At 41.7% G+C, this 16378-nt stretch overlaps 1 protein-coding gene across 2 annotated transcripts in view; it reads left to right on the top strand.

Annotated features, from left to right (window-relative positions):
• The first annotated feature begins 3717 nt into the window (after positions 1-3717).
• Positions 3718-16378, top strand: part of stat6 (signal transducer and activator of transcription 6, interleukin-4 induced) — a 28091-nt gene continuing 15430 nt past the window's right edge. The window contains exons 1-4 of one of the 2 annotated variants that reach the window (XM_071476103.1): positions 3718-4002; positions 12494-12639; positions 12958-13102; positions 13577-13657. In XM_071476103.1, coding sequence (XP_071332204.1) covers positions 12506-12639; positions 12958-13102; positions 13577-13657 — 360 coding nt within the window. In that variant the 5' untranslated portion in view covers positions 3718-4002; positions 12494-12505. The remainder of the gene's footprint in view (positions 4003-12493; positions 12640-12957; positions 13103-13576; positions 13658-16378) is intronic. The other variant, XM_071476104.1, reaches the window with a different exon arrangement.

A 16378-nucleotide genomic window follows, 5' to 3' on the forward strand; every position in this document is an offset into this window, starting at 1 on the left:
TCTGAAACATCCAAACAGTAGCTGCTTAGCTGCCTTTTATGTCCATATATACTTCCACGGTCTGACTTTGGGTGAGTCACTTCCAGTAAGAGACTGAAAACCCGTTTGTCCTTTTTGTCCTGAGTGATGCCTGTTCTCCAGGAAGTCAATCATTTTCTTCTCCCTGCTGATTGGAGGTAATTAGGCGAGCAGAGTTTGTAATTGGATAATAAAAGATGCTAATGAGCTGCTGTCCTATTTACTCATACTGTGGCAGTGAATAGGAGGACACAGCTCTGTCACACTTTCCTCACTGCAATACATCTCTAATAAAAAGTGATACTGAAAGCACATTTCGCCATAATTGAAAGATATACATGTTAATTATCAGAATAACACATCTATATACAGTAGTTCAGTTTATAAAGTAGTTAAGGTTATGTAGGAATTATTGACCTTATAGCGCATTTTGTATTATGTGATAATGTCAAATGTGTGCAGCTATAGGTTTGTAGTCAATGAATTGTACTGATGGATGCATTCATGATGACTGTTCTCTCTTTCTATATTTGCTTGTTTTGTGCTGCGTGCACTCAGTGTGCACTCAGTTTAGGCAGCATGTGATTGCATGCACTCGGCTTAAATATCAGATTTTCATGGTGTTCATGTTTAGTGTGTGCTGCATTCAGTGGTGCTTTGACAAAACTTGAAAGTTATTCATAGTTACAACCTTCATAAAAAAAGGGCCATTTTCTGAATCTCATTTCACATGGACACAGTCCTCCTCTCTACCTTTGCCGTGCTGCTGGCCCTCCATTGTCCGGGCCTTGATACTGACAAGGTTGACATCAGAGGAGAGCTCTGACACTGAGTGAGTTAGGACTGCCAGCTGTTAGCAATCAAGTCTATTTTGAAGTCAGGGACACATGGACCCCCAGGGCCAAAGCAGCAACTAGCCCAACCCCTCGCCTCCCCCCTGAACCCAGCCTACAACCTCCAAGCCCCCTGGTCCCATAGATAGCCAGCACAGCTGTATTGATTCCAGGTGTTGCAAGACTGTGGTAAGAGCCCTTTACCTAAGAGGACCCCAAAATGATGAGCCTGCACAGAGAATGGTAATGCAGCAAACAACAGTAACACAAACACTGTGCTAAAAATGTAATTCACGACCAAACCTGCAACCGACGCACCTCTAAAAAAAGATGGGTCTGTTGTCAAGTTCTAAATATCCATTACATTTCCTTAATCTAAAGGTTCTCTGTAATTTTCTCAAACGCTCGCCCTTGACACAGGAGGAGCTGCATGAAGGGATAGAGAAAGCACTACCACTGCAGACTGCTTTTAGAGAATAAGATCAATGCTGTTTAACATTAGATATTGGCTCTCTCTTTCCTGGAAGGTGTAGCTGTCATCACAAATATTGGCTTGAATACTAAAGAGTCTAATCTTTGCGCTCTGAGTCCATCAGGCTGGCTAGATGTGGCAGTTCAGAACAGACCTGCTATGTCAACCCTCTCCAGAGAACATGGAGAAAATGAATCACAATCATTAGAGGAAGTTTACAGCTCCAAGCCAGACAAATAAGCTAATCTAAAATCTAGATCAAGTGAGGGAAAAGAGGGAACAAAGGAAACTCCTCAGGTTCCTTGAAAGGAATGATCAAATCTTTGCAGCTGCATTGTTTCTGTGTTGGAGAGGTCAATCAAAACTTGCAGGAAATTGGATGTGACAGGTGGAATGTCTTGGTAAAATGTCTTGGTTGTCTTGGCCTGCCCCCCTCACTTGACAAAAAGGTAATCATGGAACATATAAAAGATAGATAGCTTTATATATATATATATATTTATGATGTTGACGAACAACTGAAGTTGAAAGGTCACTGTGAGAACAACAGCAGAATCTGATATTGATGAGATCAAAGTGTTAACATGAAATTCTTCTGCAAAGCCAGACTTACTTCAAGTTGGATAGTCCACAGATAATCATGTGGGATCTTGCTATGGTGGCAACTAATTTCAAACAGACCCCTGAGCAAAGAGAAGACAGACAGGTTTTGTGCAGGTCTATACCTCCCTCATGTGGCCAATCCAAGAAAATGCCAAACCAGATGAATCCGCTCAGATTACACCCTGACAGGCAAAGCCACATTCAGCTGAAATTTTGGAGGGACTTATTTTGTTGTAAAACTTCTGCAAAATATATGGATCTAGTCAAAGTCCTGCGTGATTAATTTACTGAACTAAGTCTGGGGACCCTGAGCGCTCCCAAAGGAGACACAGCTTTAAATCCAGTGGCTTGGATTTTAAAATTATCAAGCACAACATGATATACTAGAAATATTTACAGTTATAAAATACGGCACATATTTGCACTGCCATAAAATACATACAAATAGAACGACAACAACTTCAAAACAACAAAACAGTAGCTGAAATGTAACATATGAAACACACGAACGCCACCTGGTGGCCCCACTTGGGAAACACTGAAGACATATGCCTTGAGAGGAAAATATACATGACGCAAATGCACTTAGAGACAGCACAACATTACCCAAGCAATTTCACCATAATGCATGCATGCATGTTTCCTATGCAATGACGATGTATGATTATTTTTAATGCATGTCCACATATGAGTTCATACAGTATAAAGTAAGTAATAAACGTATATGCTGCCTATGTATATGAAGTAACATCTTGTAAGTGATCATATGCGGTCCTATCTGGAAAATCCATGGTTGTAGTAGTTGAAGTAGCAGTTTGAAGGTTTCAAAGCAGACGGTCCATGTATTTCCATATAATACTAAAATATATCAAATATATCAAGCACAATTACGTAGTTGCATTTCACCCAAAATTCGACATAGTCATCCTGCACTGGAGTCATCCAGTCATTACAGAGTAGAAGTGCGAGTTTATGTGAGTTACTGAGAATGACACATAATTGCACGCAGGCCAGTGGGAAAAGATATCAAATGTATGAGGCCGTATTTAGACGCAAACCCACACAAAACAACACAACACAACACAACACAAAACAAAACAAAACAAACAATAGCGTCCAAAAGAACAAAACAAAGCAAACAAACCCTGACCCTAACCGTGAGGTTACAGACAGCTGAGATACTGAATAATCTGGCGCGCAGGCTACGGGTCGTGGTGTTTATTGTCCGCACGTCAGTGGATGCCGTTGGGAAGACGTCCGACTCGAAGGCACTGCCAACTGCAGATATGGTATCATGTGTCTCAGTAGATTTACTGGAAGTCACATCCTCTGGTGAAATGACTCAACATTACTCCGCCCACGTCTTCTCGTTTCTCCTGTTCAAGTTTGCCATGTCCACTACACCCAGTTGTACTTTCTGTTTAACATGCCGCAGACAATTGCCTGACATATTTATCCTTTAGTTAAGATTAATTTGTCAGCGTCGAGACATGACGAGGCTACAGGAGAGTGCATACTTCTGTGCAATCTATGAAATGTAACTAACAAGACAGACCACTGCACAGACAGATGTCAGCTCAAAACCAGACAGGGTACCCACTTGGACCGCAACATATTGTAGCTTACTGTGGAGCACGGCTACATGCAGTCTTCATACATGATCACATTGCTTCACAGCAACCCTGATTCACATAGGACACACACACACACACACACACACACACGGTGTCTTGGTCATGTGTGAACTTGAACGTGAGGGCAGGAAATAAAGCGCGCTCCTCCGACTAGTGGCACATTGTGCGTAACAGGGAAGTGAGCCTAACCCACTTTCTAGGCTGTGAAAAGTTGTCTTCGCCCTGTGTGAGCTGCTCGGCGCTCAAAAGTCATTTCTCCTCGGACAAAACGACGGTAAACATCCAGCTTTTATGGGACAACATCAGCGTTAAACCGAGTGATGGAGGGAGGAAACGTTCAGTAGGATCCTCGGACAGGCGGAATACTTATGAGACAGAAGAGGAGGAAGAGGCGACGGACCATAGCGCATTTCAATGTTTTGAAATCTCCATTTAACTGAAGGTAAGAGTAAATGTAGTTTGTGTTATTGTTCGGGTAGTTCTGTGTTAAACACTGGGGCCTGCGGTTGACGAGGCCTTGCTAGTTGTGCATCAGAAATTAAGCTGCCTGCGCCCCTGTCATGTTTTGGTTACAGAGAGAGAGAGAGAGAGAGAAAAAAACTAGGCTGTCGCAGGCCTGTGTGTCGGCCTGAAATGGCCTTATATCCTCCTGCAGTTTTACGAACCATTAAAGGGATTACGCCCGCTTTTTTTCACCGTCACCATCGTAAAACAAGGCTGCAGTTGTGCTTTTTAATCATTGTTTGAATTTTCCCGAAATGTAGCATAGACTTTTATATAGTGATCAAAGCAGCAGCAATATTGTCTATATCCACTTGTTCTCTCCCTCCGTGCCCTGTGGCCCAACAAGCAGTGCTATACTGCAATATCTATCCTGTACTGTTCCTAGAGATCCTGTACTAATTAATGTGTTGATGTGGCATTAAACCAGCACTGATGGGACTGATTTGATTTTAATATTGTTGGAAAGTACACAGTTCAGGTCATATCATAATATTCGATCCCCAAATATCAGATAATGCATATTATATCTTAGACAAACACTTAATACGTTGTGGTGCTGCACTCAGGGCCAGCTCTAGCAATTTTGGTGCCCTTAGGCGAGATAAGGATTTGTGGATAAGACTACATAGCTCTGTATCGTACAGTTTTCTTTTCCTCCTCTTCTCCATTTTGGATCTTGTGCACCTGAAGGCTTGGACCTTTTCATTAGGAAGTAATTTGAGACAATAATAATTGAATCATCCCACTGGCTGATCCAATCTAGCATTTGCTATCAGTCAGCCAGTGTTACATCCCGGACTTGGGCTGAGTGATGCACATTACATATCACACTGTACCACTTATCCCCCACTTTCAGTGTGCAGTGTGGACAGTACAAGTGCAGGTGAAAAACTGAGAAGAGGAGCAATGTTTATTCCATCATGTTATCAACTTGCGACTGACAGTTCAGGCGGTGCAGTATGTTTATTATTGTAATTCAAAGGCAGTCTTTGTTGATAATGTTAACTGTAACCATGATTTTAAAAAATGATTTTAGTGGCATTATTGCAGCACCCCCTGACATTATGTGCCCTAGGCAACAGCCTATGTTACCTATGCCATGAGTCAGCCCTGGCTGCAATGACCTCCATTGTGAAAGTAACTAACTCCGTGTTACTGTATTTAATGTGGGTCTTACACATCCTGCATGTAAGTGAGGCGTCGTTACCAACAACCATTTAGCAAGTAAGGGCAGCTGTGAAAATACCTGATATTCATAACTCAGACTGGCAACCATCCGGTTTTCACAGAGGAAACATGAATACAGTGAAGCTATTACCAAAAAGGTGAGGAGGGACATGACCACAGATGAGATGATTATCAACAAGACGAGAGTACAGTATTTACTGTTCTCAGTATGTGGAAACAGCAGCTGCTTTCACAGAATGAGGAGAGGCTGAGGGTTGACATAACAAAACCTGGTCAAACTTAAAACTCTGTAGGGCACGTAAGCCAGGAGGACCATGGAGAGACGCTCCTGTGAGAGAACAGAATCTGTGATGAAAATGTTTCAGATCACCAAATAATTGAACAATGACAAATGCTTCCTGAACACAGATTTTTAACTGACATTGAGCGGCCACTGCTGGTTCCCGAAGGGACTCAGCAATCCTAGAGAAATCCGTTTGCCTCACCACCGTACTGTACTGTACATTCCACACACCATGAAACAGTGGTGGGCTGGTCTTTTGCTTTCTCTTTGAAATCATGACAAATTAGAGTTTGTTAAATTAATTTTCAGTGCAGTTCAATGTTAATAATCTATATGTTAATTAAAAATCTACAGTACATATATTTACACTGAGAGAAAACAAGGAAACCACATTGTTAGTAGTGGTGTCAGATGTTTTCCCATTTGGTTAGTTAATTTAGCTAATATTGTTATTCTCTTTACTATTGTTATTTCGGCCTAAACTCTACATTCAGCATGTCTGTACTCATAGAGGAATATTTGTGAATTTGGGTTACATAAAGAAACCTGACTGGAGACATGTACAGTGCCAAGGGAGCAATTTTTGGTGATTATACCCAAAATTTAGGCAAGTTTATCCTTATCTGATAAAGTGTGGGCATTTTGTTTGTGGGACTTTAGGTAAATAAACAACTGGTGCTGTTTGTAAGGAAATGAAGAGATTAAAGTGAGTGCACAGCACTTTGTGTGGTGGCAGCCAGGTTTCAGAGGCTTAGCCTTAGTTAGAGGTGAGAAGTACTTGCAGAGGTGAATATCAGTCGGGTTGGTGTTGCATGTCAGTCTTCCTTAATTCTCCTTGGTAATGGTAGGGTTTAAAGGCATACTTCTGAATGGTGGAACTGACGTAATTTGGCCATGCTGGCAGTGTGCTGTACTTTCCTCAGTTCCCTTGAAGCAGTTTTACAGAATACTACATTTACTTTATCTGCTTTTCCAAATTAAAATCTATGTTGTGTTGACATATAGATAACCAGTCCTCACCACCATGAGGTGCTTTTGATTCAGTAAATACTCACTTGAATATGGCCGCAACTAGTGATTTTCATTTGGATTAATAGGGAACATTTTTCTACTAATCATTCTGACTATAAAATAACGGTAAGTAGTTAAAAATACTAGTCACAATTCCCACAGATAATTCCCCACAGACCAAGCTGATAAACCCATCCCGGCTAAACCAAGATTTTCATTTTTACTGTTATGTGTGACAAACAAACACACAGCAATAATCTAACCTCTGCCTTGGTCTCAGTAAGTCATGGTTGCAGCTAAGGACTATTTTGATTATTTTGCTCTTTATCATTCATTTAATTCTTTGGTGTGCCAAATGTCTGAAAATAACTACAAGTTCCCAAAGTCTAGGGGGAAGTTTACGACTTCTTTTTTGCTCAACAAACAGTCCCAAGCCTGAGAGAGTTCTGCTTCAAACATAATTGATTAGCAAATTTTCTGTTTCTTGGCCAACTAATTAATCAACTAATCACTCAACTCTGAATAATTTATATCTTAAATTATGTGACAGTAACTGAATATCTTTGGGTCACTTGTCTCTGATGGATGATTTTTCTGTATTTTCTGACATTTCATAGACTAAATAATTGACAAATTATAAGTGAAAAATGAATTGATAGTGGAAATAAAAGTTAGTAGATGTCCTATTTTTGATGATTGTGAGTAAGGAGAGGCATCTTCCTTTCCTGTATAATGTGACATTTAATGTGAGGAAAGGCTGGTGGGAAGTGAAGGTATTTGAAAAGGCTTGAAGGGCATTCATTCCCTTCATCTAGAGGAATATAAGGATTTAGTGTTTATCAGATATACCTGAAGTCATACCATGGGATTTTCTAATAGATAAAACAAACAAATTGGTTTTATATGGCAAGCATTCAAATATTCCCACAATAATCATCAAATTTGGAGACAATTCTTCTGTAGAAATGAGCCCACAGGTCGTCTGTGCCAGCAGCTTATGTAGACCCATTGTTTTGTTTTATTGTTAGCCCCCCTTTAACTGTTGTAGTAATTATGATGGTGGGAAAGGAGGAAATCAGGAGATGTAGCAACAGAGCAACAAAGTTCACTTTGGGAGGAAGATGTGTGAATAAAAAACATGACTTTCACATGGCATACCGCTGCTTGTTTCCAGTGTCAAACTGATAGTCAGTGTTGTTTCTTGTACTGTGACCGTTGCTTATAATTGTAACTATGACAACAAAGGTCCTTTAACCCAAAGATCTTCTCTTAAACCTAACCAAGTAGTTTTTGTGCCTAACCGAACCATGACCACTCCGTAGGCTTATACTCATGTGTACTGTTGTAGCCGTGACGACGGAGATATGGTGCTCCTGCTGCTGTAGGTACACTGTTTAGATGCTCCTAAGGGTTGTATCAGAGGGTAGGGACAAACAACCCATAGGTCTGTTTGTTCAGGTCAGAGGGCATGTTGGGAATTTACCCAGACTGTTTTCTGAGAATAGCAGTGGAAAATGACATCACAACATTGTGCACTGGCTTCAACTACACAACCTGACATTTGATTTTCCACCATTCCCTGTGCTCACCACTGCAGCTTAATTTGTGAGTGAAGATTCGAGAAGAAAGTTAATGTTTCTTCCCACTTCGTTGAAGACGTCAAGTCAGTCTTTTTTATTACTCTCTAAAACAAATCTGTGATTTTTGAGATACATAAATGAGACTTGACTTGCCGCTCTTTGTTAGAGACGGTGTACCTTGACATGGTGCCACGTCTGGATATGGACAATTAGATGCAATTAATGTTCTTCTAGAAAATGAATTCACAAGTTGTGTAGCAGTCCTGCATCTTTTGTGCCTGCATAAGATATCAGACACAATTGCTACTTTCAATTCTCCTTTTTGTTTGGATTTGCCAAGGAAATAACATTGTCATTGTAACCGAACATAGAAGCCTGACTGCCCATGCTTTTACTCCTTAGTCTCGTCATAGTATTGTGACCCATGCAGTAATCAGGGAACAAGGCACTGTGAATGTTACCAAAGGCTCCAATGTCACATACGTGTTGTTTGCAACACTGAACCAGGAGTTTCAGAGGCCTGACAATGTTGTGCCTCACCCTTGCTGCAAAAGACTGCAAGACTGCCATGGTTGTGTCAGTTTGTGTCAGCATTTGATTATTTTGACACAGTGAGAGCAGTACTGCAACCTCCATAGCAATACTGTGATAGAGAAACTGATATGACATCTCACATTACCCTTAAAATGGGTTATGGTGCTGTGACAGGAAGTAATCAGAAAGACACTCATTATTTGAATAACACAACATATGGTGCTAGCAACAGTTGAGGACTCCTTTCTGTCTATTATACTATTGGCACTGATTTGCTTATCCATTGCTTGGAAGGGCAGCCTTTGTGTACCCACCAAGGCAGGCTAATGTATTGGATCAATCGGCGTTGTGTTTTGCAGAGGCAGTGGTGTAGTTTCTTTTATTGGTGCAGAAAACAGCTCTCAGCTACAGCTTAATGGGCCCAAATGTTTTTGGAAAGCCTACAGATCAAATACTTCTCACTCACACTGGGTAGTCAGCCAACATCATCCAGAATCCAGCACAGCAAGTACAGCTACAGCTACAAGTACAGAGAAGTCTAAGCTTGGTTATAAATTGTTATAAGCGTGACCGTAATAGCCTATGGATGTGAACATCCAACCAAATATGCCAGAAATGTGTCTTCTACATTGGCCTGGGCCTGCCTGCTAATGCCAGTGCTGACTGGGGTGAAACTGTCCAACTGCCCAACTGTGTGCCACTAAAACCACTTTATAGAAATGCTGACGTAAAAAGTGATCACAACTTAACTGTGAGAGTGAATGCTGGTAGCAAGAGGATGACAGAGTTCATATTGCATGTATTTTAATAGTCAGTAGTGAATGCACGCGCTGGTACTTGTTGTTTTGGGACTAATCCAGCCGAAACTACAAAGGCTGTAATTTGTTAAACATTTAAAAAAAACAGATCTACATTTCTGTGTGCGGTTATTTTCCATCTCCTGTGGTTTCGTGTTGAAGCCTCTCTGCACAAGTGACTCCACACTGCCAAATTAAACTTTTTATTATACTATTGTATTGTTTTCTGAGCATTTTATCAGGAACATCTATACATCTGCTTATTCATTCAATTATCCAATCCACAAAGAGCATGTCAGGTTCTTAACTGGAACCTCTTAACACAAAGAGCATGTCAGGTTCCAGTCCTGTCAGCCAAGAGCAGAAATCTGCATCACATAGCATCAGTTCAGGCAGATCACCAAAATCGTGCTACCTGAGTAGTACTGGCCCTTTTTATTTATGCTTCAGTGTGACATTCATCAACTGCTTGGCTACTATGGCTGCACAATTAATCGAAATATTATTGAAATAGCAATAAGGCCAAGTTAATCCAGATCACATGAGCTTCAGTTTTTGTGATAAAAGTAGAATGTGTCACAATATACCATAAATGAAGCACTGTGGTCCTACAGAGACACCCTGGCCTACAAATCATTTTCTCCAGACTTAAAGGAACATGTCTGTTTGGCACAAGAATCAAGAAAAATCACATCATAATCATTTGTTTATTTTTTTCAGTGAAAATTAAATGAAAAAAATTACCATTCCAACTGAAATCGTGACTCATATTACAAAAGAAATCTATGCCAACAATATGGCAGTTATTGCACATTGTTCAGCCCTATTGGCTGACTGATGTGTCTGACTTTTATAACTGCAACCTCATCATTATTACACTACTGGTATGCTACTGAATTTATCAAGTTTGAAGGTGACATTACCTTGGGAAATTAGAAATAAAGGCATTTCTCCTATATAAAGGCAACTCTTTTTTTTCACTTCAGTTTTTGTACGTTAAACAAGATATAATGTTTTGATCAGTGAGCTTTAGAGGGGCTGGCAGGCAGATTTGTTACCGTTGGACAGGGCCATGCTAGCTGTCTTTATGCTAAGTTAACCATTTCCTGGCTCTAGCTTCATATTTAGCATACAGACATGCGAGTGGCATCAATCCTCTCATCTGTAATCTATAACTACCAGCAATAAAGCCAATAAGTGTACTTCCCAAAATGTGAAACTACGCCTTTGAGGGGGAATTTTTCTCAGCAGTTTCCTCATTACTGATTAGATTCTTAAGAGCCAAGCTATTTCCTACAAATTAACTACAAATATTCAAATCTTGACTGAGCTTGGACGTATTCATTGATTATTCTGGATTCCTGACCGACAAACAGGGTTTAGTTTCTCATCGTGGAAATATTTGATTTAGCTAAGCAACAGCCTTCCATTAATATGACAAGAGTTGCTGGATCCACACATGTCTTGTTCAGTCTAAAAGGTATTACACAATGCTGAGTTCCATTGGTGTGACTCAACAATTATAAACAGTTGCTCAATGTTACAGAAAGAAACCATGACTTGCGAACAGGATTTTCTTAGCTCTCTTCTCATCTTTCAGAGACATGGTGCTTAAACTGAAGAAAATTTATAATGTCATCTGTTGTGTAATTAAGTCAACATGAACACTAACTCAGATCAGGAATACGCAGGAAACCACTTTCAAGTTATATAATGACAAACACTCAGACAGCAAAGACATTTCCAAGATTTCAGATACAATGATGGTCAAAAGGATTTTCAATATAAGTGATACTGGTGGAATTAACGGTTTGACCTCCACATCACAACAGCAACACAGTGGTAAAGTGTTGAAGTTTTAGAGATGTGATTGAAGTGAATTTTTTTGGTCCTCTCCACACATTGGACACCAATAAATCCCACAGGATATGTGTGCTTGCTGCGGTGAACACCTTTTCCAAATGCTTATTTGTCCTTTGAATTCAGTTCTGTTTTTGTTTTTGTCAACAAATCCCATGAGAAGACTAAAAACAACAATGAATTGAGCCCACCTACAAGTGTCATATCTATATTCAAAACCTGATACAGCTAAATATGCTGTGCAACTGATCCTCCAAAACTAAAATATGTTATGAGTTATGCCATTTCAGTGCGTTACATGGTCCTTCACTTGGATGAACATGGGCGCTGTAGCGGATTTTTCTCATTGGCCATCTGAGTGCTACAGGTGATCACACCAAATGTACATTAATCTGTGGTTAAAATAGTCCCAAACAAATGAGCTATTTTTTTAGTTCGGAAAATTTTTACTTAAAATTTGATTGTGAGGCTGATTCAGGAAATTGCGGAGCCATTTTTTTTCCAGTCCTCAACATCCAGTTTTGTTTCATTTCCCTATAGCTTTAAGGTAGGAAAACTCATCTTATTCTACACTTTCTGACAGTTTCACATATATGTGATATAACTGTCAGCTTGTTCTGGCTTTAAACTTCAATGTTTACACTAAATTACACATTTAAACCCAAGAATCCATCAAGAATCATCATTATTTTGGTTCACTAAATACAAAATGAATAATAATAATGGAAATACTGTACTTGTTCATCACTTCATACACATTTCTTTCAAATTCATATTGACATATTTGGTATTTTTGAAAACTATAACAGTTATGTGGGTTTGAACCATGTTGGGCTACACAGTACAGTTTCTACTGGGTGTCTTGCAAGTGTGAAAGTGGGGTAGTAAAGGTTGAAAATGAAACAACATTTTTTTGAGGCATTTTTAAAGATTTTCATCTTCAGTAGGAATGAATGTGCTTGGGGCTGAGTGGGGAAGTGGGAAAGCATAGAAAGGACAGACAAAGGCATTTTTGCTCCTGTTCTTTTCATGTTGATATTAAGACAAACCAGCTTATTCTTTGAATGCCAGTGTGTTGTTTGATCAAAAAGATGTCCTGTTTGCTTCCTCAGTACATGAAAAATGTAGTAAAGATGAATAGTCATACATAATGTCATTTTCCTCTGACTTTTGTAGCCCTGCTCGATCATGGCCCAGTGGCTACATATGTCCCAGCTGATCCAGTGCCTGTCTGATGACACTGTCAACAGCCTCTATCCCCCGTCCGCCTTCCCCATTGAAGTCAGACATTTTTTAGCTGACTGGATTGAGAGCCAAAGATGGTACACACAAACATGTGCACACACACACACGCACACACACACACACACACACACACACACACACACACACTCTCTCTCTCTCACACACACACACACACACACATATATACACACTACACATATTTCTACATGTACCCACAAACAGATACACAGACATGCTTGCATACAGTATATGCATGCTGAAGTTTGAGAGTATTGTGTGTGCTGGCTCATACATGGTCTTGTGTGTGTGGGTCTGTATGCATGTGTTTGTGTTTACATGCACATATTTTATATGTACGTGCATGCATGTGTGTATGTGTACGTGTGCACTTGCAGGGACGACTTGGTGCCGGAAAAGGTGGAGCAGGAGAGCCAGGCCCGAGCTCTGTTGGACCAGATCATCAGCATGCTGCAGTCAATCGCTCAGCAGAATGCCAACGTGGTGGACAGGATGAAGCTGATGCAGATCAGCAGGAACATGGTAGGGGGACAGTGTCGCTCAGAATAGGATTTAGCTTCTTCCCTGACAACACAGTGCACAATGCCTGCAGTTTGTGTTTGCAGTCTCTTCAAGTCATTACATAAGCAGCTGCCAGGGGTCACCGCAGGTTTGAGTGACTGAGACCAATGACTGAGTTGTGTAAGACAGGAAGATGGACAGGAAAATGTTTGTGTGTTGTTTGTTGGGCTTTAGGAAATGTGAGAAGTGTCCACGACTTTCCTTAATCTTAAGTAGTGATGACCACAACATACCAAAAAAAAAAAAATTATCTTAGAAATTCATAATAACGACAAAAGCTTGCTTACATATGTTTGTCCCAACCTGCTACAATATAGATGCAGACGAGTTGCCACTAGAAATATATTGTCTATGATATCAACTGAATAAACCACTGCATACTAGTAGCTGCATGGTGGTATTATAGCCTTTTTTTATGATTTGCTTGCTTTACAGACTGTGTTTCAACAGCAGCCTCTACAGTTTGGCGTGATGGTCAGGGACATCCTCAGGAAGGAAAGGGTCTATCTTGGCACGGTAAGAACCTTATTAACAAATACTGTCTGTGTTTAGTTCAACTGGAGCACTCATCACGCTAATAAGCTGTGTGATCATTTTGTAGGAGGGGGTGAGGCTTGATCTCTGAGTGTATGTTCTCATTACAAATACACAGATGCACAGGTGCAAGGCATAACTATGTTTTGAGCAAAAGTCCTATAGACCAAAGGACTATAACAGTGGTTTTGCAAAACAAAAGGTATGTACCTTGCACTTGGTAGACAGAAAACATTACATATTTTCTAACTCCTAGGTAACCATTGGTTTTGGTTCATTTCAGTAGTCTATGAAAGTGGGTTGAAATTTGCCTGAGAAAGCTGTAACAGATAACACACACCCTGTTACATTTTAAAGCTTTTTGTTAGACCCAAAAGTAAGACTCAGACACAGAACGTTGAGTGGTGTAACAAAGGCTGTTTATTGTAGAATTTAGGAAAAATAGCTTAAGGCTAGGGATCACTGGAGAGCAGGACGTGCTGCAGAGTAGAGGACTGGAGAACGAACACAGAGCAGGCTGGGTACTGGATCTCAGGCTGGGGTGAAGGTTGTTAGGCTGGAGTCAAAAGCAACACAAGGAAACATGAACTCAAAACTTGGAGTTTGGCTGTAGCATGGTACCACATGAGTGATAGAACAATCTGGCAAAAAGTGGAGTGAGAAGCCAGGGTTTAAATACTGCAGGGGGCTTGTTGAGTAGATGAGATGATCTGAAGCAGGTATGCAGGTGGTTTGGGGTTTCAGGAGTCCGGAAGGCCAGACCGAACAAACACACAGACAATTGCAAGAAACATAAGAATCAGAATCAGAATCAGAATCAGAATCAGTTTTATTGCCAAGTATGTTTTCACATACAAGGAATTTTTTCTGGTGATTGGTGCAATTGATCAGCAACAGTGGGGCTCTCTAGCCTTGTTGATGAGGCTAATAGCAGATGGGAAGAAGCTATTTTTGTGGCGAGAGGTTTTGGTCCTGAAGGACCGCAGCCTCCTGCCAGAGGGGAGTGTCTCAAAGAGTTTGTGTCCAGGGTGGGAGGAGTCGGCTACAATCTTCCCTGCACGCCTCAGAGTCCTTGAGGCGTACAGGTCCTGGAGGGACGGAAGATTGCAGCCAATCACCTTCTCAGCAGAGTGGATGATACGCTGCAGTCTGTTATTGTCCCTCTCCGTGGCAGCAGCGTACCAGATGGTGATGGAGGAGGTGAGGATGGACTCAATGATGGAGGTGTAGAAGTTCACCATCATAGTCCTTGGCAGGTTGAACTTCTTCAATTGCCTCAGGAAATACATCCTCTGCTGAGCTTTTTTGATGAGGGAGCTGATGTTTAGCTCCCATTTGAGATCCTGTGTGATGGTGGTTCCCAAGAAGCGAAAATGCTCCACGGTAGCCACGGGGGAGTCACACAGGGTGATGGGGGTGGGTGGGGCTGGGCTCTTCCTGAAGTCCACTATCATTTCCACTGTCTTCAGAGCGTTTAGCTCTAGGTTGTTCTGCCTGCACCAGGTCACCAGACGCTCAGTCTCCCACCTGTAGGCAGACTCATCGCCATCAGAGATGAGTCCAATGAGAGTGGTGTCGTCTGCAAACTTCAGGAGCTTGACAGACTGATGGCTGGAGGTGCAGGTGTTGGTGTACAGGGAGAAGAGCAGAGGAGAAAGAACGCAGCCTTGCGGGGATCCAGTGCTGATGGTCTGGGAGTCAGACACGTGCTTTCCTAGCTTCACGTGCTGCCTCCTGTCAGACAGGAAGTCGGTGATCCACCTGCAGGTGGAGTCAGGCACGCTCAGCTGGGAGAGCTTGTCCTGCAGCAGAGCCGGGATGATGGTGTTGAAGGCAGAGCTGAAGTCCACAAACAGGATCCTGGCATAGGTCCCTGAGGAGTCCAGGTGCTGGAGGATGAAGTGGAGAGCCATGTTGACGGCGTCGTCTACGGACCTGTTGGCTCTGTAGGCGAACTGCAGGGGGTCCAGGAGTGGGTCAGTGATGGATTTGAGGTGGGACAGGACAAGACGCTCAAATGATTTCATGACCACAGAGGTCAGGGCAATGGGTCTATAGTCATTTAGTCCTGTGGGCCTTGGTTTTTTGGGGACAGGGATGATGGTGGAGGATTTGAAGCAGGCTGGCACGTGGCAGGTCTCCAGTGAGGTGTTGAAGATGTCTGTGAACACTGGAGACAGCTGATCAGCACAGTGCTTCAGGGATGATGGAGAGACAGAGTCAGGACCGGCTGCTTTGCGGGGGTTCTGCTTCTTAAAAAGCCTGTTGACATCTCTCTCCAGGATAGAGAGAGACGTTCCTTTGGTAGAGGAGGAGGAGGGGGGTTCTGATGTGGCTCTGATGTGGAGGTTAGTGTCAGGCTTGTCCCACTGTCTTTCAAAGCGGCAGTAGAACTCATTCAGATCGTTGGCCAGACGGAAGTCGTTAATGGAGTGGGGGGGTTTAGGTTTGTAGTTAGTGATCTGTCTGAGCCCTTTCCAGACAGAAGCAGAGTCATTGGCTGAGAACTGGAGCTGAAGTTTCTCAGAGTACAGTCGTTTAGCTTCTCTCACCGCTTTGCTAAACCTGTACTTGGACTCTTTAAACTTGTCCCTGTCCCCACTCCTGAAAGCTTCCTCCTTTTGCCTCCTGAGCTGACTGAGCTTAGCTGTGAACCAGGGTTTGTCATTGTTATAACTCACCCTGGTGCGTGATGGGATACAG

The sequence above is a fragment of the Trachinotus anak genome, unplaced genomic scaffold (assembly GCF_046630095.1).
Source record: "Trachinotus anak isolate AG129_WGS33_773 ecotype Australia unplaced genomic scaffold, CSIRO_AGI_Tana_v1 ptg000004l, whole genome shotgun sequence".
In the NCBI taxonomy this organism is placed as follows: domain Eukaryota; kingdom Metazoa; phylum Chordata; class Actinopteri; order Carangiformes; family Carangidae; genus Trachinotus; species Trachinotus anak.